Below are 22950 nucleotides of genomic sequence, written 5' to 3' on the forward strand. Positions count from 1 at the left end.
CAGTTACAGAGTGAGTGACCCTCACCCTGAATAAACAGTGACTCTGTACAGTTACACAGTGAGTGATCCTCACCCTGAATAAACAGTGACTCTGTACAGTTACACAGTGAGTGATCCTCACCCTGCTGAATAAACAGTGACTCTGTACAGTTACACAGTGAGTGATCCTCACCCTGCTGAATAAACAGTGACTCTGTACAGTTACACAGTGAGTGATCCTCACCCTGCTGAATAAACAGTGACTCTGTACAGTTACACAGTGAGTGATCCTCATCCTGAATAAACAGTGACTCTGTACAGTTACACAGTGAGTGATCCTCACCCTGAATAAACAGTGACTCTGTACAGTTACACAGTGAGTGATCCTCACCATGCTGAATAAACAGTGACTCTGTACAGTTACACAGTGAGTGATCCTCATCCGGCTGAATAAACAGTGACTCTGTACAGTTACACAGTGAGTGATCCTCACCCTGCTGAATAAACAGTGACTCTGTACAGTTACACAGTGAGTGATCCTCACCCTGCTGAATAAACAGTGTCTCTGTACAGTTACACAGTGAGTGATCCTCACCCTGAATAAACAGTGACTCTGTACAGTTACACAGTGAGTGATCCTCACCCTGCTGAATAAACAGTGACTCTGTACAGTTACACAGTGAGTGATCCTCACCGTGAATAAACAGTGACTCTGTACAGTTACACAGTGAGTGATCCTCACCCTGCTGAATAAACAGTGACTCTGTACAGTTACACAGTGAGTGATCCTCACCCTGAATAAACAGTGACTCTGTACAGTTACACAGTGAGCGATCCTCACCCTGAATAAACAGTGACTCTGTACAGTTACACAGTGTGTGATCCTCACCCTTAATAAACAGTGACTCTGTACAGTTACACAGTGAGTGATCCTCACTCTGAATAAACAGTGACTCTGTACAGTTACACAGTGAGTGATCCTCACCCTGCTGAATAAACAGTGACTCTGTACAGTTACACAGTGAGTGATCCTCACCCTGCTGAATAAACACTGACTCTGTACAGTTACACAGTGAGTGATCCTCACCCTGTTGAATAAACAGTGACTCTGTACAGTTACAGTGAGTGATCCTCACCCTGCTGAATAAACAGTGACTCTGTACAGTTACACAGTGAGTGACCCTCACCCTGAATAAACAGTGACTCTGTACAGTTACACAGTGAGTGATCCTCACCCTGCTGAATAAACAGTGACTCTGTAGAGTTACACAGTGAGTGATCCTCACCCTGAATAAACAGTGACTCTGTACAGTTACACAGTGAGTGACCCTCACCCTGCTGAATAAACAGTGACTCTGTACAGTTACACAGTGAGTGATCCTCACCCTGCTGAATAAACAGTGACCCTGTACAGTTACACAGTGAGTGACCCTCACCCTGCTGAATAAACAGTGACTCTGTACAGTTACACAGTGAGTGATCCTCACCCTGCTGAATAAACAGGGACCCTGTACAGTTACACAGTGAGTGATCCTCACCCTGAATAAACAGTGACTCTGTACAGTTACACAGTGAGTGACCCTCACCCTGCTGAATAAACAGTGACTCTGTACAGTTACACAGTGAGTGATCCTCACCCTGCTGAATAAACAGGGACCCTGTACAGTTACACAGTGAGTGATCCTCACCCTGAATAAACAGTGACTCTGTACAGTTACACAGTGAGTGATCCTCACCCTGCTGAGTAAACAGTGACTCTGTACAGTTACACAGTGAGTGACCCTCACCCTGCTGAATAAACAGTGACTCTGTACAGTTACACAGTGAGTGATCCTCACCCTGCTGAATAAACAGCGACTCTGTACAGTTACACAGTGAGTGATCCTCACCCTGAATAAACAGTGACTCTGTACAGTTACACAGTGAGTGATCCTCACCGTGCTGAATAAACAGTGACTCTGTACAGTTACACAGTGAGTGACCCTCACACTGCTGAATAAACAGTGACTCTGTACAGTTACACAGTGAGTGACCCTCACCCTGAATCAACAGTGACTCTGTACAGTTACACAGTGAGTGATCCACACCCTGCTGAATAAACAGGGACCCTGTACAGTTACACAGTGAGTGACCCTCACCCTGCTGAATAAACAGTGACACTGTACAGTTACACAGTGAGTGATCCTCAGCCTGCTGAATAAACAGTGACTCTGTACAGTTACACAGTGAGTGACCCTCACCCTGCTGAATAAACAGTGACACTGTACAGTTACACAGTGAGTGATCCTCACCCTGCTGAATAAACAGTGACTCTGTACAGTTACACAGTGAGTGACCCTCACCCTGCTGAATATACAGTGACTCTGTACAGTTACACAGTGAGTGATCCTCACCCTGAATAAACAGTGACTCTGTACAGTTACACAGTGAGTGATCCTCACCCTGCTGAATAAACACTGACTCTGTACAGTTACACAGTGAGTGACCCTCACCCTGAATAAACAGTGACTCTGTACAGTTACACAGTGAGTGACCCTCACCCTGAATAAACAGTGACTCTGTACAGTTACACAGTGAGTGATCCTCACCCTGCTGAATAAACAGTAACTCTGTACAGTTACACAGTGAGTGACCCTCACCCTGAATAAACAGCGACTCTGTACAGTTACACAGGGAGTGATCCTCACCCTGCTGAATAAACAGTGACTCAGTACAGTTACACAGTGAGTGATCCTCACCCTGCTGAATAAACAGTGACTCTGTACAGTTACACAGTGAGTGATCCTCACCCTGCTGAATAAACAGTGACTCTGTACAGTTACACAGTGAGTGACCCTCACCCTGAATAAACAGTGACTCTGTACAGTTACACAGTGAGTGATCCTCACCCTGAATAAACAGTGACTCTGTACAGTTACACAGTGAGTGATCCTCACCCTGCTGAATAAACAGTGACTCTGTACAGTTACACAGTGAGTGATCCTCACCCTGCTGAATAAACAGTGACTCTGTACAGTTACACAGTGAGTGATCCTCATCCTGAATAAACAGTGACTCTGTACAGTTACACAGTGAGTGATCCACACCCGGAATAAACAGTGACTCTGTACAGTTACACAGTGAGTGATCCTCACCCTGCTGAATAAACAGTGACTCTGTACAGTTACACAGTGAGTGATCCTCACCCTGCTGAATAAACAGTGACTCTGTACAGTTACACAGTGAGTGATCCTCACCCTGCTGAATAAACAGTGACTCAGTACAGTTACACAGTGAGTGATCCTCACCCTGCTGAATAAACAGTGACTCTGTACAGTTACACAGTGAGTGATCCTCACCCTGCTGAATAAACAGTGACTCTGTACAGTTACACAGTGAGTGATCCTCACCCTGAATAAACAGCGACTCTGTACAGTTACACAGTGAGTGACCCTCACCCTGCTGAATAAACAGTGACTCTGTACAGTTACACAGTGAGTGATCCTCACCCTGCTGAATAAACAGTGACTCTGTACAGTTACACAGTGAGTGATCCTCACCCTGAATAAACAGTGACTCTGTACAGTTACACAGTGAGCGATCCTCACCCTGAATAAACAGTGACTCTGTACAGTTACACAGTGTGTGATCCTCACCCTTAATAAACAGTGACTCTGTACAGTTACACAGTGAGTGATCCTCACCCTGCTGAATAAACAGTGACTCTGTACAGTTACACAGTGAGTGATCCTCACCCTGCTGAATAAACAGTGTCTCTGTACAGTTACACAGTGAGTGATCCTCACCCTGAATAAACAGTGACTCTGTACAGTTACACAGTGAGTGATCCTCACCCTGCTGAATAAACAGTGACTCTGTACAGTTACACAGTGAGTGATCCTCACCGTGAATAAACAGTGACTCTGTACAGTTACACAGTGAGTGATCCTCACCCTGCTGAATAAACAGTGACTCTGTACAGTTACACAGTGAGTGATCCTCACCCTGAATAAACAGTGACTCTGTACAGTTACACAGTGAGCGATCCTCACCCTGAATAAACAGTGACTCTGTACAGTTACACAGTGTGTGATCCTCACCCTTAATAAACAGTGACTCTGTACAGTTACACAGTGAGTGATCCTCACTCTGAATAAACAGTGACTCTGTACAGTTACACAGTGAGTGATCCTCACCCTGCTGAATAAACAGTGACTCTGTACAGTTACACAGTGAGTGATCCTCACCCTGCTGAATAAACACTGACTCTGTACAGTTACACAGTGAGTGATCCTCACCCTGTTGAATAAACAGTGACTCTGTACAGTTACAGTGAGTGATCCTCACCCTGCTGAATAAACAGTGACTCTGTACAGTTACACAGTGAGTGACCCTCACCCTGAATAAACAGTGACTCTGTACAGTTACACAGTGAGTGATCCTCACCCTGCTGAATAAACAGTGACTCTGTAGAGTTACACAGTGAGTGATCCTCACCCTGAATAAACAGTGACTCTGTACAGTTACACAGTGAGTGACCCTCACCCTGCTGAATAAACAGTGACTCTGTACAGTTACACAGTGAGTGATCCTCACCCTGCTGAATAAACAGTGACCCTGTACAGTTACACAGTGAGTGACCCTCACCCTGCTGAATAAACAGTGACTCTGTACAGTTACACAGTGAGTGATCCTCACCCTGCTGAATAAACAGGGACCCTGTACAGTTACACAGTGAGTGATCCTCACCCTGAATAAACAGTGACTCTGTACAGTTACACAGTGAGTGACCCTCACCCTGCTGAATAAACAGTGACTCTGTACAGTTACACAGTGAGTGATCCTCACCCTGCTGAATAAACAGGGACCCTGTACAGTTACACAGTGAGTGATCCTCACCCTGAATAAACAGTGACTCTGTACAGTTACACAGTGAGTGATCCTCACCCTGCTGAGTAAACAGTGACTCTGTACAGTTACACAGTGAGTGACCCTCACCCTGCTGAATAAACAGTGACTCTGTACAGTTACACAGTGAGTGATCCTCACCCTGCTGAATAAACAGCGACTCTGTACAGTTACACAGTGAGTGATCCTCACCCTGAATAAACAGTGACTCTGTACAGTTACACAGTGAGTGATCCTCACCGTGCTGAATAAACAGTGACTCTGTACAGTTACACAGTGAGTGACCCTCACACTGCTGAATAAACAGTGACTCTGTACAGTTACACAGTGAGTGACCCTCACCCTGAATCAACAGTGACTCTGTACAGTTACACAGTGAGTGATCCACACCCTGCTGAATAAACAGGGACCCTGTACAGTTACACAGTGAGTGACCCTCACCCTGCTGAATAAACAGTGACACTGTACAGTTACACAGTGAGTGATCCTCAGCCTGCTGAATAAACAGTGACCCTGTACAGTTACACAGTGAGTGACCCTCACCCTGCTGAATAAACAGTGACACTGTACAGTTACACAGTGAGTGATCCTCACCCTGCTGAATAAACAGTGACTCTGTACAGTTACACAGTGAGTGACCCTCACCCTGCTGAATATACAGTGACTCTGTACAGTTACACAGTGAGTGATCCTCACCCTGAATAAACAGTGACTCTGTACAGTTACACAGTGAGTGATCATCACCCTGCTGAATAAACACTGACTCTGTACAGTTACACAGTGAGTGACCCTCACCCTGAATAAACAGTGACTCTGTACAGTTACACAGTGAGTGACCCTCACCCTGAATAAACAGTGACTCTGTACAGTTACACAGTGAGTGATCCTCACCCTGCTGAATAAACAGTAACTCTGTACAGTTACACAGTGAGTGACCCTCACCCTGAATAAACAGCGACTCTGTACAGTTACACAGGGAGTGATCCTCACCCTGCTGAATAAACAGTGACTCAGTACAGTTACACAGTGAGTGATCCTCACCCTGCTGAATAAACAGTGACTCTGTACAGTTACACAGTGAGTGATCCTCACCCTGCTGAATAAACAGTGACTCTGTACAGTTACACAGTGAGTGACCCTCACCCTGAATAAACAGTGACTCTGTACAGTTACACAGTGAGTGATCCTCACCCTGAATAAACAGTGACTCTGTACAGTTACACAGTGAGTGATCCTCACCCTGCTGAATAAACAGTGACTCTGTACAGTTACACAGTGAGTGATCCTCACCCTGCTGAATAAACAGTGACTCTGTACAGTTACACAGTGAGTGATCCTCATCCTGAATAAACAGTGACTCTGTACAGTTACACAGTGAGTGATCCACACCCGGAATAAACAGTGACTCTGTACAGTTACACAGTGAGTGATCCTCACCCTGCTGAATAAACAGTGACTCTGTACAGTTACACAGTGAGTGATCCTCACCCTGCTGAATAAACAGTGACTCTGTACAGTTACACAGTGAGTGATCCTCACCCTGCTGAATAAACAGTGACTCAGTACAGTTACACAGTGAGTGATCCTCACCCTGCTGAATAAACAGTGACTCTGTACAGTTACACAGTGAGTGATCCTCACCCTGCTGAATAAACAGTGACTCTGTACAGTTACACAGTGAGTGATCCTCACCCTGAATAAACAGCGACTCTGTACAGTTACACAGTGAGTGACCCTCACCCTGCTGAATAAACAGTGACTCTGTACAGTTACACAGTGAGTGATCCTCACCCTGCTGAATAAACAGTGACTCTGTACAGTTACACAGTGAGTGATCCTCACCCTGAATAAACAGTGACTCTGTACAGTTACACAGTGAGCGATCCTCACCCTGAATAAACAGTGACTCTGTACAGTTACACAGTGTGTGATCCTCACCCTTAATAAACAGTGACTCTGTACAGTTACACAGTGAGTGATCCTCACTCTGAATAAACAGTGACTCTGTACAGTTACACAGTGAGTGATCCTCACCCTGCTGAATAAACAGTGACTCTGTACAGTTACACAGTGAGTGATCCTCACCCTGAATAAACAGTGACTCTGTACAGTTACACAGTGAGTGATCCTCACCCTGCTGAATGAACAGTGACTGTACAGTTACACAGTGAGTGATCCTCACCCTGTTGAATAAACAGTGACTCTGTACAGTTACACAGTGAGTGATCCTTACCCTGAATAAACAGTGACTCTGTACAGTTACACAGTGAGTGACCCTCACCCTGCTGAATAAACAGTGACTCTGTACAGTTACAGTGAGTGATCCTCACCCTGAATAAACAGTGAGTCTGTACAGTTACACAGTGAGCGATCCTCACCCTGCTGAATAAACAGTGACACTGTACAGTTACACAGTGAGTGATCCTCACCCTGAATAAACAGTGACTCTGTACAGTTACACAGTGAGCGATCCTCGCCCTGCTGAATACACAGTGACTCTGTACAGTTACACAGTGAGTGATCCTCACCCTGCTGAATAAACAGTGACTCTGTACAGTTACACAGTGAGTGATCCTCACTCTGCTGAATAAACAGTGACTCTGTACAGTTACAGTGAGTGATCCTCACCCTGAATAAACAGTGACTCTGTACAGTTACAGTGAGTGATCCTCACCCTGAATAAACAGTGACTCTGTACAGTTACACAGTGAGTGATCCTCACCCTGAATAAACAGTGACTCTGTACAGTTACACAGTGAGTGATCCTCACCCTGCTGAATAAACAGTGACTCTGTACAGTTACACAGTGAGTGATCCTCACTCTGCTGAATAAACAGTGACTCTGTACAGTTACAGTGAGTGATCCTCACACTGCTGAATAAACAGTGACTCTGTACAGTTACACAGTGAGTGACCCTCACCCTGAATAAACAGTGACTCTGTACAGTTACACAGTGAGTGATCCTCACCCTGAATAAACAGTGACTCTGTACAGTTACACAGTGAGTGACCCTCACCCTGCTGAATAAACAGTGACTCTGTACAGTTACACAGTGAGTGATCCTCACCCTGAATAAAAAGTGACTCTGTACAGTTACACAGTGAGTGATCCTCACCCTGCTGAATAAACAGTGACTCTGTACAGTTACAGTGAGTGATCCTCACCCTGCTGAATAAACAGTGACTCTGTACAGTTACACAGTGAGTGACCCTCACCCTGAATAAACAGTGACACTGTACAGTTACACAGTGAGTGATCCTCACCCTGAATAAACAGTGACTCTGTACAGTTACACAGTGAGTGACCCTCACCCTGCTGAATAAACAGTGACTCTGTACAGTTACACAGTGAGTGATCCTCACCCTGAATAAACAGTGACTCTGTACAGTTACACAGTGAGTGACCCTCACCCTGCTGAATAAACAGTGACTCTGTACAGTTACACAGTGAGTGATCCTCACCCTGCTGAATAAACAGTGACTCTGTACAGTTACACAGTGAGTGACCCTCACCCTGCTGAATAAACAGTGACTCTGTACAGTTACACAGTGAGTGACCCTCAACCTGAATAAACAGTGACTCTGTACAGTTACACAGTGAGTGATCCTCACCCTGCTAAATAAACAGTGACTCTGTACAGTTACACAGTGAGTGATCCTCACCCTGCTGAATAAACAGTGACTCTGTATAGTTACACAGTGAGTGATCCTCACCCTGCTGAATAAACAGTGACTCTGTACAGTTACACAGTGAGTGATTCTCACCCTGCTGAATAAACAGTGACTCTGTACAGTTACACAGTGAGTGATCCTCACCCTGAATAAACAGTGACTCTGTACAGTTACACAGTGAGTGACCCTCACCCTGCTGAATAAACAGTGACTCTGTACAGTTACACAGTGAGTGATCCTCACCCTGAATAAACAGTGACTCTGTACAGTTACACAGTGAGTGACCCTCACCCTGCTGAATAAACAGTGACTCTGTACAGTTACACAGTGAGTGATCCTCACCCTGCTGAATAAACAGTGACTCTGTACAGTTACACAGTGAGTGACCCTCACCCTGCTGAATAAACAGTGACTCTGTACAGTTACACAGTGAGTGACCCTCAACCTGAATAAACAGTGACTCTGTACAGTTACACAGTGAGTGATCCTCACCCTGCTGAATAAACAGTGACTCTGTACAGTTACACAGTGAGTGATCCTCACCCTGCTGAATAAACAGTGACTCTGTATAGTTACACAGTGAGTGATCCTCACCCTGCTGAATAAACAGTGACTCTGTACAGTTACACAGTGAGTGATCCTCACCCTGCTGAATAAACAGTGACTCTGTACAGTTACACAGTGAGTGACCCTCACCCTGAATAAACAGTGACTCTGTACAGTTACACAGTGAGTGACCCTCACCCTGAATAAACAGTGACTCTGTACAGTTACACAGTGAGTGATTCTCACCCTGCTGAATAAACAGTGACTCTGTACAGTGACACAGTGAATGACCCTCACCCTGAATAAACAGTGACTCTGTACAGTTACACAGTGAGTGATCCTCACCCTGAATAAACAGTGATTAGACGCATCTGTTAAAGGGCCAGGATTGTAATGATGGGCTGAATGGCCTTACACTGTGCGGGGCGAGTCTGTCTTCGCTAAAAGCCAGGATGTACTTTGACCGCGAGACGGTCTATTATCACGGATTTGCTTCCCCGCCGTTCCCCTGCCTGTCTAACCGGTCTGTGGAGCTGCGACGGACTGAAGGACACACTGACCAGAGAGTCGATCTTGCTGTAGTGCATCAACCAGCCCTCCACCAGTACGGTACTGCACTTGCGTTTGGCGTGGCGGAGTGACTGAACCACTCGCATCAACGGGATGTTGTTGCTGGAACGCGGGCTAGGATGAAATAGAGATCGAGCATCAATCAGTAAAATCCGGAACATCCCTCCCACTTCGAGGACACGGGGGTGGTGGAGAAGGTGACACCTCACACCCCTCTGTCTCAAAGCAGCATCGACACAGAGTGCTGCACTGTCAGAGGGTCAGTACTGAGGGAGTGCTGCACTGTCAGAGGGTCAGTACTGAGGGAGAGCCGCACTGTCAGAGGGTCAGTGCTGAGGGAGTGCCGCACTGTCAGAGGGTCAGTACTGAGGGAGTGCCGCACTGTCAGAGGGTCAGTGCTGAGGGAGTGCTGCACTGTCAGAGGGTCAGTACTGAGGGAGCGCTGCACTGTCAGAGGGTCAGTGCTGAGGGAGTGCCGCACTGTCAGAGGGTCAGTACTGAGGGAGTGCCGCACTGTCAGAGGGTCAGTACTGATGGAACGCCGCACTGTCAGAGGGTCAGTGCTGAGGGAGTGCCGCACTGTCAGAGGGTCAGTACTGAGGGAGTGCTGCACTGTCAGAGGGTCAGTACTGAGGGAGTGCCGCACTGTCAGAGGGTCAGTACTGAGGGAGTGCTGCACTGTCAGAGGGTCAGTCCTGAGGGAGAGCCGCACTGTCAGAGGGTCAGTACTGAGGGAGCTCCGCACTGTCAGAGAGTCAGTACTGAGGGAGTGCTGCACTGTCAGAGGGTCAGTCCTGAGGGAGAGCCGCACTGTCAGAGGGTCAGTACTGAGGGAGTGCGGCACTGTCAGAGGGTCAGTCCTGAGGGTGTGCCGCACTGTCAGAGGGTCAGTACTGAGGGAGTGCCGCACTGTCAGAGGGTCAGTACTGAGGGAGTGCTGCACTGTCAGAGGGTCAGTCCTGAGGGAGAGCCGCACTGTCAGAGGATCAGTACTGAGGGAGTGCTGCACTGTCAGAGGGTCAGTACTGAGGGAGTGCTGCACTGTCAGAGGGTCAGTAGTGTGGGAGCGCATCACTGTCAGAGGGTCAGTACTGAGGGAGTGCCGCACTGTCAGAGGGTCAGTACTGAGGGAGTGCCGCACTATCAGAGGGTCAGTACTGAGGGAGCGCCGCACTGTCTGAGGGTCAGTACTGAGGGAGTGCCGCACTGTCAGAGGGTCAGTACTGAGGGAGTGCTGCACTGTCAGAGGGTCAGTACTGCGGGAGTGCCGCACTGTCAGAGGGTCAGTACTGAGGGAGTGCCGCACTGTCAGAGGGTCAGTACTCAGGGAGGGCTGCACTGTCAGAGGGTCAGTACTGAGGGAGTGCCGCACTGTCAGAGGCTCAGTACTGAGGGAGTGCCGCACTGTCAGAGGGTCAGTACTGAGGGAGTGCCGCATTGTCAGAGGGTCAGTACAGAGGGAGTGCTGCACTGTCAGAGGGTCAGTACTGAGGGAGCGCTGCACTGTCACAGGGCAGTACTGAGGGAGTGCCGCATTATCAGAGGGTCAGTACTGAGGGAGTGCTGCACTGTCAGAGGGTCAGTACTGAGGGAGTGCCGCACTGTCAGAGGGTGAGTACTGAGGGAGCGCCGCACTGTCAGAGGGTCAGTACTGAGGGAGTGCCGCACTGTCAGAGGGTCAGTACTGAGGGAGCGCCTCACTGTCAGAGGGTCAGTACTGAGGGAGAGCCGCACTGTCAGAGGGTCAGTACTGAGGGAGTGCCGCACTGTCAGAGGGTCAGTACTGAGGGAGCGCCTCACTGTCAGAGGGTCAGTACTGAGGGAGAGCCGCACTGTCAGAGGGTCAGTACTGAGGGAGTGCCGCACTGTCAGAGGGTCAGTACTGAGGGAGTGCTGCACTGTCAGAGGGTCAGTACTGAGGGAGTGCCGCACTGTGGGAGGGTCAGTACTGAGGGAGTTCCGCACTGTCAGAGTGTCGGTACTGAGGGAGTGCCGCACTGTCGGAGGGTCAGTACTGAGGGAGTGCCGGACTGTCAGAGGGTCAGTACTGAGGGAGCCGCACTGTCAGAGGGTCAGTACTGAGGGAGTGCCGCATTGTCAGAGGGTCAGTACTGAGGGAGCGCTGCACTGTCAGAGGGTCAGCACTGAGGGAGTGCTGCACTGTCAGAGGGTCAGTACTGAGGGAATGCCGCACTTCCAGAGGGTCAGTACTGAGGGAGTGCTGCACTGTCAGAGGGTCAGTACTGAGGGAGTGCCGCACTGTCAGAGGGTCAGTACTGAGGGAGTTCCGCACTGTCAGAGCGTCAGTACTGAGGGATTGCTGCACTGTTAGCGGGTCAGTACTGAGGGTGTGCCGCACTGTCAGAGGGTCAGTACTGAGGGAGTACTACACTGTCAGAGGGTCAGGACTGAGGGAGTGCCGCATTGTCAGAGGGTCAGTACTGTGGCAGTGCCTCACTGTCAGAGGGTCAGGACTGAGGGAATGCTGCACTGTCAGAGGTTCAGTACTGAGGGAGTGCCGCACTGTCAGAGGGTCAGTACTGAGGGAGTGCCGCACTGTCAGAGGGTCAGGACTGAGGGAATGCTGCACTGTCAGAGGTTCAGTACTGAGGGAGTGCCGCACTGTTAGAGGGTCAGTACTGAGGGAGCACCGCACTTTCAGAGGGTTAGTACTGAGGGAGTGCCGCACTGTCAGAGGCTCAGTACTGAGGGAGTGCCGCACTGTCAGAGGGTCAGTGCTGAGGGAGTGCTACACTGTCAGAGGGTCAGTACTGAGGGAGCGCCGCATTGTCAGAGGGTCAGTGCTGAGGGAGAGCCGCACTGTCAGAGGGTCAGTACTGAGGGAGTGCCGCACTGTCAGAGGGTCAGTGCTGAGGGAGTGCTACACTGTCAGAGGGTCAGTACTGAGGGAGTGCCGCATTGTCAGAGGGTCAGTACTGAGGGAGTGCCGCACTGTCAGAGGGTCAGTACTGAGGGAATGCTGCACTGTCAGGGGGTCAGTACTGAGGGAGTGCCGCATTGTCAGAGGGTCAGTACTGAGGGAGTGCTACACTGTCAGAGGGTCAGTACTGAGGGAGTGCCGCATTGTCTGAGGGTCAGTACTGAGTGAGTGCCGCACTGTCAGAGGGTCAGTACTGAGGGAGTGCGGCACTGTCAGAGGGTCAGTCCTGAGGGTGTGCCGCACTGTCAGAGGGTCAGTACTGAGGGAGTGCCGCACTGTCAGAGGGTCAGTACTGAGGGAGAGCTGCACTGTCAGAGGGTCAGTCCTGAGGGAGAGCCGCACTGTCAGAGGATCAGTACTGAGGGAGTGCTGCACTGTCAGAGGGTCAGTACTGAGGGAGTGCTGCACTGTCAGAGGGTCAGTAGTGTGGGAGCGCATCACTGTCAGAGGGTCAGTACTGAGGGAGTGCCGCACTGTCAGAGGGTCAGTACTGAGGGAGTGCCGCACTATCAGAGGGTCAGTACTGAGGGAGCGCCGCACTGTCTGAGGGTCAGTACTGAGGGAGTGCCGCACTGTCAGAGGGTCAGTACTGAGGGAGTGCTGCACTGTCAGAGGGTCAGTACTGAGGGAGTGCCGCACTGTCAGAGGGTCAGTACTGAGGGAGTGCCGCACTGTCAGAGGGTCAGTACTGAGGGAGGGCTGCACTGTCAGAGGGTCAGTACTGAGGGAGTGCCGCACTGTCAGAGGCTCAGTACTGAGGGAGTGCCGCACTGTCAGAGGGTCAGTACTGAGGGAGTGCCGCATTGTCAGAGGGTCAGTACAGAGGGAGTGCTGCACTGTCAGAGGGTCAGTACTGAGGGAGCGCTGCACTGTCAGAGGGTCAGTACTGAGGGAGTGCCGCACTGTCAGAGGGTGAGTACTGAGGGAGCGCCGCACTGTCAGAGGGTCAGTACTGAGGGAGTGCCGCACTGTCAGAGGGTCAGTACTGAGGGAGCGCCTCACTGTCAGAGGGTCAGTACTGAGGGAGAGCCGCACTGTCAGAGGGTCAGTACTGAGGGAGTGCCGCACTGTCAGAGGGTCAGTACTGAGGGAGCGCCTCACTGTCAGAGGGTCAGTACAGAGGGAGAGCCGCACTGTCAGAGGGTCAGTACTGAGGGAGTGCCGCACTGTCAGAGGGTCAGTACTGAGGGAGTGCTGCACTGTCAGAGGGTCAGTACTGAGGGAGTGCCGCACTGTCGGAGGGTCAGTACTGAGGGAGTTCCGCACTGTTAGAGGGTCGGTACTGAGGGAGTGCCGCACTGTCGGAGGGTCAGTACTGAGGGAGTGCCGGACTGTCAGAGGGTCAGTACTGAGGGAGCCGCACTGTCAGAGGGTCAGTACTGAGGGAGTGCCGCATTGTCAGAGGGTCAGTACTGAGGGAGCGCTGCACTGTCAGAGGGTCAGCACTGAGGGAGTGCTGCACTGTCAGAGGGTCAGTACTGAGGGAATGCCGCACTACCAGAGGGTCAGTACTGAGGGAGTGCTGCACTGTCAGAGGGTCAGTACTGAGGGAGTGCCGCACTGTCAGAGGGTCAGTACTGAGGGAGTTCCGCACTGTCAGAGCGTCAGTACTGAGGGATTGCTGCACTGTTAGCGGGTCAGTACTGAGGGTGTGCCGCACTGTCAGAGGGTCAGTACAGAGGGAGTACTACACTGTCAGAGGGTCAGGACTGAGGGAGTGCCGCATTGTCAGAGGGTCAGTACTGTGGCAGTGCCTCACTGTCAGAGGGTCAGTACTGAGGGAGTGCCGCACTGTCAGAGGGTCAGGACTGAGGGAATGCTGCACTGTCAGAGGTTCAGTACTGAGGGAGTGCCGCACTGTTAGAGGGTCAGTACTGAGGGAGCACCGCACTTTCAGAGGGTTAGTACTGAGGGAGTGCCGCACTGTCAGAGGCTCAGTACTGAGGGAGTGCCGCACTGTCAGAGGGTCAGTGCTGAGGGAGTGCTACACTGTCAGAGGGTCAGTACTGAGGGAGCGCCGCATTGTCAGAGGGTCAGTGCTGAGGGAGAGCCGCACTGTCAGAGGGTCAGTACTGAGGGAGTGCCGCACTGTCAGAGGGTCAGTGCTGAGGGAGTGCTACACTGTCAGAGGGTCAGTACTGAGGGAGTGCCGCATTGTCAGAGGGTCAGTACTGAGGGAGTGCCGCACTGTCAGAGGGTCAGTACTGAGGGAATGCTGCACTGTCAGGGGGTCAGTACTGAGGGAGTGCCGCATTGTCAGAGGGTCAGTACTGAGGGAGTGCTACACTGTCAGAGGGTCAGTACTGAGGGAGTGCCGCATTGTCTGAGGGTCAGTACTGAGTGAGTGCCGCACTGTCAGAGGGTCAGTACTGAGGGAGTGCTGCACTGTCAGAGGGTCAGTACTGAGGGAGTGCCGCATTGTCAGAGGCTCAGTACTGAGGGAGTGCTACACTGTCAGAGGGTCAGTACTGAGGGAGTGCCGCATTGTCTGAGGGTCAGTACTGAGGGAGAGCCGCACTGTTAGAGGGTCAGTACTGAGGGAGTGCCGCACTGTCAGAGGGTCAGTACTGAGGGAGTGCCGCACTGTCAGAGGGTCAGTACTGAGGGAGTGCTGCACTGTCAGAGGGTCAGTACTGAGGGAGCGCCGCACTGTCAGAGGGTCAATGCTGAGGGAGTGCCGCATTGTCAGAGTGTCAGTACTGAGGGAGTGCTACACTGTCAGAGGGTCAGTACGGAGGAAGTGCCGCACTGTCAGAGAGCCAGTACTGAGGGAGTGCTGCACTGTCAGAGGGTCAGTACTGAGGGAGCGCCGCACTGTCAGAGGGTCAGTACTGAGGGAGTGCCGCATTGTCAGAGGGTCAGTACTGAGGGAGTGCTACACTGTCAGAGGGTCAGTACTGAGGGAGTGCCGCACTGTCAGAGGGTCAGTACTGAGGGAGTGCCGCACTGTCAGAGGGTCAGTACTGAGGGAGTGCCGCACTGTCAGAGGGTCAGTACTGAGGGAGTGCCGCACTGTCAGAGGGTCAGTACTGAGGGTGCGCTGCACTGTCAGAGGGTCAGTACTGAGGGAGTGCTACACTGTCAGAGGGTCAGTACGGAGGAAGTGCGGCACTGTCAGAGAGCCAGTACTGAGGGAGTGCTGCACTGTCAGAGGGTCAGTACTGAGGGAGCGCCGCACTGTCAGAGGGTCAATGCTGAGGGAGTGCCGCACTGTCAGAGGGTCAATGCTGAGGGAGTGTCGCACTGTCAGAGGGTCAGTACTGAGGGAGTGCTGCACTGTCAGAGGGTCAGTACTGAGGGAGTGCCGCACTGTCAGAGGGTCAGTACTGAGGGAGTGCCGCACTGTCAGAGGGTCAGTACTGAGGGAGTGCTGCACTGTCACAGGGTCAGTACTGAGGGAGTGCCGCACTGTCAGAGGGTCAGTACTGAGGGAGTGCCGCACTGTCAGAGGGTCAGTACTGAGGGAGTGCCGCACTGTCAGAGGGTCAGTACTGAGGGAGTGCCGCACTGTCAGAGGGTCTGTCCTGAGGGAGTGCTACACTGTCAGAGGGTCAGTACTGAGGGAGTGCCGCATTGTCAGAGGGTCAGTACTGAGGGAGTGCCGCACTGTCAGAGGGTCAGTACTAAGGGAGTGCTGCACTGTCAGAGGGTCAGTACTGAGCGAGCGCCGCACTGTCAGAGGGTCAATGCTGAGGGAGTGTCGCACTGTCAGAGGGTCAGTACTGAGGGAGTGCTGCACTGTCAGAGGGTCAGTACTGAGGGAGTCCCGCACTGTCAGAGGGTCAGTACTGATGGAGTGCTGCACTGTCAGAGGGTCAGTACTGAGGGAGTGCCGCACTGTCAGAGGGTCAGTACTGAGGGAGTGCCGCACTGTCAGAGGGTTAGTACTGATGGAGTGCTGCACTGTCAGAGGGTCAGTACTGAGGGAGTGCCGCACTGTCAGATGGTCAGTACCGAGGGAGTGCCGCACTGTCAGAGGGTCAGTACTGAGGGAGTGCCGCACTGTCAGAGTGTCAGTACTGAGGGAGCGCTGCACTGTCAGAGGGTCAGTACTGAGCGAGTGCTGCACTGTCAGAGGGTCAGTACTGAGGGAGTGCTGCACTGTCAGAGGGTCAGTACTGAGGGAGTGCCGCACTGTCAGAGGGTCAGTACTGAGGGAGCGCCGCACTGTCCGAGGGTCAGTGCTGAGGGAGTGCCGCACTGTCAGAGGGTCAGTACTGAGGGAGCACCGCACTGTCACAGGGTCAGTACTGAGGGAGTGCCGCACTGTCCGAGGGTCAGTACTGAGGGAGTGCCGGACTGTCAGAGGGTCAGTACTGAGGGAGCCGCACTGTCAGAGGGTCAGTACTGAGGGAGCGCCGCACTGTCAGAGGGTCAGTACTGAGGGAGTGCCGAATTGTCAGAGGGTCAGTACTGAGGGAGCGCTGCACTGTCAGAGGGTCAGTACTGAGGGAGTGCTGCACTGTCAGAGGGTCAGTACTGAGGGAATGCCGCACTGTCAGAGGGTCAGGACTGAGGGAGCGCTGCACTGTCAGAGGGTCAGTACTGAGTGAGTGCCGCACTGTCAGAGGGTCAGTACTGAGGGAGTGCTGCACTGTCAGAGGATCAGTACTGAGGGAGTGCTACACTGTCAGAGGGTCAGTCCAGAGGGAGTGCCGCATTGTCAGAGGGTCAGTACTGAGGGTGTGCCGCACTGTCAGAGCGTCAGTACTGAGGGAGTGCTGCACTGTTAGCGAGTCAGTACTGAGGGTGTGCTGCACTGTCAGAGGGTCAGTACTGAGGGAGTGCCGCACTGTCAGAGGGTCAGTACTGAGGGAGTGCTGCACTGTTAGCGAGTCAGTACTGAGGGTGTGCTGCACTGTCAGAGGCTCAGTACTGAGGGAATGCCGCACTGTCAGAGGGTCAGTACTGAGGGAGTGCCGCACTGTCAGAGGGTCAGTACTGAGGGAGCGCTGCACTGTCAGAGGCTCAGTACTGAGGGAATGCCGCACTGTCAGAGGGTCTGTACTGAGGGAGTGCCGCACTGTCAGAGGGTCAGTACTGAGGGAGTGCCGCACTGTCAGAGGGTCAGTACTGAGGGAGTGCCGCACTGTCAGAGGGTCAGTACTGAGGGAGTGCCGCACTGTCAGAGGGTGAGTACTGAGGGAGCGCCGCACTGTCAGAGGGTCAGTACTGAGGGAGTGCTACACTGTCAGAGGGTCAGTACGGAGGAAGTGCCGCACTGTCAGAGAGCCAGTACTGAGGGAGTGCTGCACTGTCAGAGGGTCAGTACTGAGGGAGCGCCGCACTGTCAGAGGGTCAGTACTGAGGGAGTGCCGCATTGTCAGAGGGTCAGTACTGAGGGAGTGCTACACTGTCAGAGGGTCAGTACTGAGGGAGTGCCGCACTGTCAGAGGGTCAGTACTGAGGGAGTGCCGCACTGTCAGAGGGTCAGTACTGAGGGAGTGCCGCACTGTCAGAGGGTCAGTACTGAGGGAGTGCCGCACTGTCAGAGGGTCAGTACTGAGGGTGCGCTGCACTGTCAGAGGGTCAGTACTGAGGGAGTGCTACACTGTCAGAGGGTCAGTACGGAGGAAGTGCGGCACTGTCAGAGAGCCAGTACTGAGGGAGTGCTGCACTGTCAGAGGGTCAGTACTGAGGGAGCGCCGCACTGTCAGAGGGTCAATGCTGAGGGAGTGCCGCACTGTCAGAGGGTCAATGCTGAGGGAGTGTCGCACTGTCAGAGGGTCAGTACTGAGGGAGTGCTGCACTGTCAGAGGGTCAGTACTGAGGGAGTGCCGCACTGTCAGAGGGTCAGTACTGAGGGAGTGCCGCACTGTCAGAGGGTCAGTACTGAGGGAGTGCTGCACTGTCACAGGGTCAGTACTGAGGGAGTGCCGCACTGTCAGAGGGTCAGTACTGAGGGAGTGCCGCACTGTCAGAGGGTCAGTACTGAGGGAGTGCCGCACTGTCAGAGGGTCAGTACTGAGGGAGTGCCGCACTGTCAGAGGGTCTGTCCTGAGGGAGTGCTACACTGTCAGAGGGTCAGTACTGAGGGAGTGCCGCATTGTCAGAGGGTCAGTACTGAGGGAGTGCCGCACTGTCAGAGGGTCAGTACTAAGGGAGTGCTGCACTGTCAGAGGGTCAGTACTGAGCGAGCGCCGCACTGTCAGAGGGTCAATGCTGAGGGAGTGTCGCACTGTCAGAGGGTCAGTACTGAGGGAGTGCTGCACTGTCAGAGGGTCAGTACTGAGGGAGTCCCGCACTGTCAGAGGGTCAGTACTGATGGAGTGCTGCACTGTCAGAGGGTCAGTACTGAGGGAGTGCCGCACTGTCAGAGGGTCAGTACTGAGGGAGTGCCGCACTGTCAGAGGGTTAGTACTGATGGAGTGCTGCACTGTCAGAGGGTCAGTACTGAGGGAGTGCCGCACTGTCAGATGGTCAGTACCGAGGGAGTGCCGCACTGTCAGAGGGTCAGTACTGAGGGAGTGCCGCACTGTCAGAGTGTCAGTACTGAGGGAGCGCTGCACTGTCAGAGGGTCAGTACTGAGCGAGTGCTGCACTGTCAGAGGGTCAGTACTGAGGGAGTGCTGCACTGTCAGAGGGTCAGTACTGAGGGAGTGCCGCACTGTCAGAGGGTCAGTACTGAGGGAGCGCCGCACTGTCCGAGGGTCAGTGCTGAGGGAGTGCCGAACTGTCAGAGGGTCAGTACTGAGGGAGCACCGCACTGTCACAGGGTCAGTACTGAGGGAGTGCCGCACTGTCCGAGGGTCAGTACTGAGGGAGTGCCGGACTGTCAGAGGGTCAGTACTGAGGGAGCCGCACTGTCAGAGGGTCAGTACTGAGGGAGCGCCGCACTGTCAGAGGGTCAGTACTGAGGGAGTGCCGAATTGTCAGAGGGTCAGTACTGAGGGAGCGCTGCACTGTCAGAGGGTCAGTACTGAGGGAGTGCTGCACTGTCAGAGGGTCAGTACTGAGGGAATGCCGCACTGTCAGAGGGTCAGGACTGAGGGAGCGCTGCACTGTCAGAGGGTCAGTACTGAGTGAGTGCCGCACTGTCAGAGGGTCAGTACTGAGGGAGTGCTGCACTGTCAGAGGATCAGTACTGAGGGAGTGCTACACTGTCAGAGGGTCAGTCCAGAGGGAGTGCCGCATTGTCAGAGGGTCAGTACTGAGGGTGTGCCGCACTGTCAGAGCGTCAGTACTGAGGGAGTGCTGCACTGTTAGCGAGTCAGTACTGAGGGTGTGCTGCACTGTCAGAGGGTCAGTACTGAGGGAGTGCCGCACTGTCAGAGGGTCAGTACTGAGGGAGTGCTGCACTGTTAGCGAGTCAGTACTGAGGGTGTGCTGCACTGTCAGAGGCTCAGTACTGAGGGAATGCCGCACTGTCAGAGGGTCAGTGCTGAGGGAGTGCCGCACTGTCAGAGGGTCAGTACTGAGGGAGTGCTGCACTGTCAGAGGGTCAGTACTGAGGGAGTGCCGCACTGTCAGAGGGTCAGTACTGAGGGAGTGCTGCACTGTCAGAGGGTCAGTCCTGAGGGAGAGCCGCACTGTCAGAGGGTCAGTACTGAGGGAGCTCCGCACTGTCAGAGAGTCAGTACTGAGGGAGTGCTGCACTGTCAGAGGGTCAGTCCTGAGGGAGAGCCGCACTGTCAGAGGGTCAGTACTGAGGGAGTGCGGCACTGTCAGAGGGTCAGTCCTGAGGGTGTGCCGCACTGTCAGAGGGTCAGTACTGAGGGAGTGCCGCACTGTCAGAGGGTCAGTACTGAGGGAGTGCTGCACTGTCAGAGGGTCAGTCCTGAGGGAGAGCCGCACTGTCAGAGGATCAGTACTGAGGGAGTGCTGCACTGTCAGAGGGTCAGTACTGAGGGAGTGCTGCACTGTCAGAGGGTCAGTAGTGTGGGAGCGCATCACTGTCAGAGGGTCAGTACTGAGGGAGTGCCGCACTGTCAGAGGGTCAGTACTGAGGGAGTGCCGCACTATCAGAGGGTCAGTACTGAGGGAGCGCCGCACTGTCTGAGGGTCAGTACTGAGGGAGTGCCGCACTGTCAGAGGGTCAGTACTGAGGGAGTGCTGCACTGTCAGAGGGTCAGTACTGCGGGAGTGCCGCACTGTCAGAGGGTCAGTACTGAGGGAGTGCCGCACTGTCAGAGGGTCAGTACTCAGGGAGGGCTGCACTGTCAGAGGGTCAGTACTGAGGGAGTGCCGCACTGTCAGAGGCTCAGTACTGAGGGAGTGCCGCACTGTCAGAGGGTCAGTACTGAGGGAGTGCCGCATTGTCAGAGGGTCAGTACAGAGGGAGTGCTGCACTGTCAGAGGGTCAGTACTGAGGGAGCGCTGCACTGTCACAGGGCAGTACTGAGGGAGTGCCGCATTATCAGAGGGTCAGTACTGAGGGAGTGCTGCACTGTCAGAGGGTCAGTACTGAGGGAGTGCCGCACTGTCAGAGGGTGAGTACTGAGGGAGCGCCGCACTGTCAGAGGGTCAGTACTGAGGGAGTGCCGCACTGTCAGAGGGTCAGTACTGAGGGAGCGCCTCACTGTCAGAGGGTCAGTACTGAGGGAGAGCCGCACTGTCAGAGGGTCAGTACTGAGGGAGTGCCGCACTGTCAGAGGGTCAGTACTGAGGGAGCGCCTCACTGTCAGAGGGTCAGTACTGAGGGAGAGCCGCACTGTCAGAGGGTCAGTACTGAGGGAGTGCCGCACTGTCAGAGGGTCAGTACTGAGGGAGTGCTGCACTGTCAGAGGGTCAGTACTGAGGGAGTGCCGCACTGTGGGAGGGTCAGTACTGAGGGAGTTCCGCACTGTCAGAGTGTCGGTACTGAGGGAGTGCCGCACTGTCGGAGGGTCAGTACTGAGGGAGTGCCGGACTGTCAGAGGGTCAGTACTGAGGGAGCCGCACTGTCAGAGGGTCAGTACTGAGGGAGTGCCGCATTGTCAGAGGGTCAGTACTGAGGGAGCGCTGCACTGTCAGAGGGTCAGCACTGAGGGAGTGCTGCACTGTCAGAGGGTCAGTACTGAGGGAATGCCGCACTTCCAGAGGGTCAGTACTGAGGGAGTGCTGCACTGTCAGAGGGTCAGTACTGAGGGAGTGCCGCACTGTCAGAGGGTCAGTACTGAGGGAGTTCCGCACTGTCAGAGCGTCAGTACTGAGGGATTGCTGCACTGTTAGCGGGTCAGTACTGAGGGTGTGCCGCACTGTCAGAGGGTCAGTACTGAGGGAGTACTACACTGTCAGAGGGTCAGGACTGAGGGAGTGCCGCATTGTCAGAGGGTCAGTACTGTGGCAGTGCCTCACTGTCAGAGGGTCAGGACTGAGGGAATGCTGCACTGTCAGAGGTTCAGTACTGAGGGAGTGCCGCACTGTCAGAGGGTCAGTACTGAGGGAGTGCCGCACTGTCAGAGGGTCAGGACTGAGGGAATGCTGCACTGTCAGAGGTTCAGTACTGAGGGAGTGCCGCACTGTTAGAGGGTCAGTACTGAGGGAGCACCGCACTTTCAGAGGGTTAGTACTGAGGGAGTGCCGCACTGTCAGAGGCTCAGTACTGAGGGAGTGCCGCACTGTCAGAGGGTCAGTGCTGAGGGAGTGCTACACTGTCAGAGGGTCAGTACTGAGGGAGCGCCGCATTGTCAGAGGGTCAGTGCTGAGGGAGAGCCGCACTGTCAGAGGGTCAGTACTGAGGGAGTGCCGCACTGTCAGAGGGTCAGTGCTGAGGGAGTGCTACACTGTCAGAGGGTCAGTACTGAGGGAGTGCCGCATTGTCAGAGGGTCAGTACTGAGGGAGTGCCGCACTGTCAGAGGGTCAGTACTGAGGGAATGCTGCACTGTCAGGGGGTCAGTACTGAGGGAGTGCCGCATTGTCAGAGGGTCAGTACTGAGGGAGTGCTACACTGTCAGAGGGTCAGTACTGAGGGAGTGCCGCATTGTCTGAGGGTCAGTACTGAGTGAGTGCCGCACTGTCAGAGGGTCAGTACTGAGGGAGTGCGGCACTGTCAGAGGGTCAGTCCTGAGGGTGTGCCGCACTGTCAGAGGGTCAGTACTGAGGGAGTGCCGCACTGTCAGAGGGTCAGTACTGAGGGAGTGCTGCACTGTCAGAGGGTCAGTCCTGAGGGAGAGCCGCACTGTCAGAGGATCAGTACTGAGGGAGTGCTGCACTGTCAGAGGGTCAGTACTGAGGGAGTGCTGCACTGTCAGAGGGTCAGTAGTGTGGGAGCGCATCACTGTCAGAGGGTCAGTACTGAGGGAGTGCCGCACTGTCAGAGGGTCAGTACTGAGGGAGTGCCGCACTATCAGAGGGTCAGTACTGAGGGAGCGCCGCACTGTCTGAGGGTCAGTACTGAGGGAGTGCCGCACTGTCAGAGGGTCAGTACTGAGGG

General features: G+C 53.4%; 1 protein-coding gene across 1 annotated transcript in view; it reads right to left on the bottom strand.

The window, feature by feature from the left end:
• LOC140400196 (serine/threonine-protein kinase D3-like) overlaps positions 1–22950 on the bottom strand; it is a 108533-nt gene that overhangs the window by 23841 nt on the left and 61742 nt on the right. The window contains exon 8 of the mRNA XM_072489663.1: positions 9645–9768. Coding sequence (XP_072345764.1) covers positions 9645–9768 — 124 coding nt within the window. The remainder of the gene's footprint in view (positions 1–9644; positions 9769–22950) is intronic.

The sequence above is a fragment of the Scyliorhinus torazame genome, chromosome 24, assembly GCF_047496885.1.
Source record: "Scyliorhinus torazame isolate Kashiwa2021f chromosome 24, sScyTor2.1, whole genome shotgun sequence".
Taxonomy (NCBI): domain Eukaryota; kingdom Metazoa; phylum Chordata; class Chondrichthyes; order Carcharhiniformes; family Scyliorhinidae; genus Scyliorhinus; species Scyliorhinus torazame.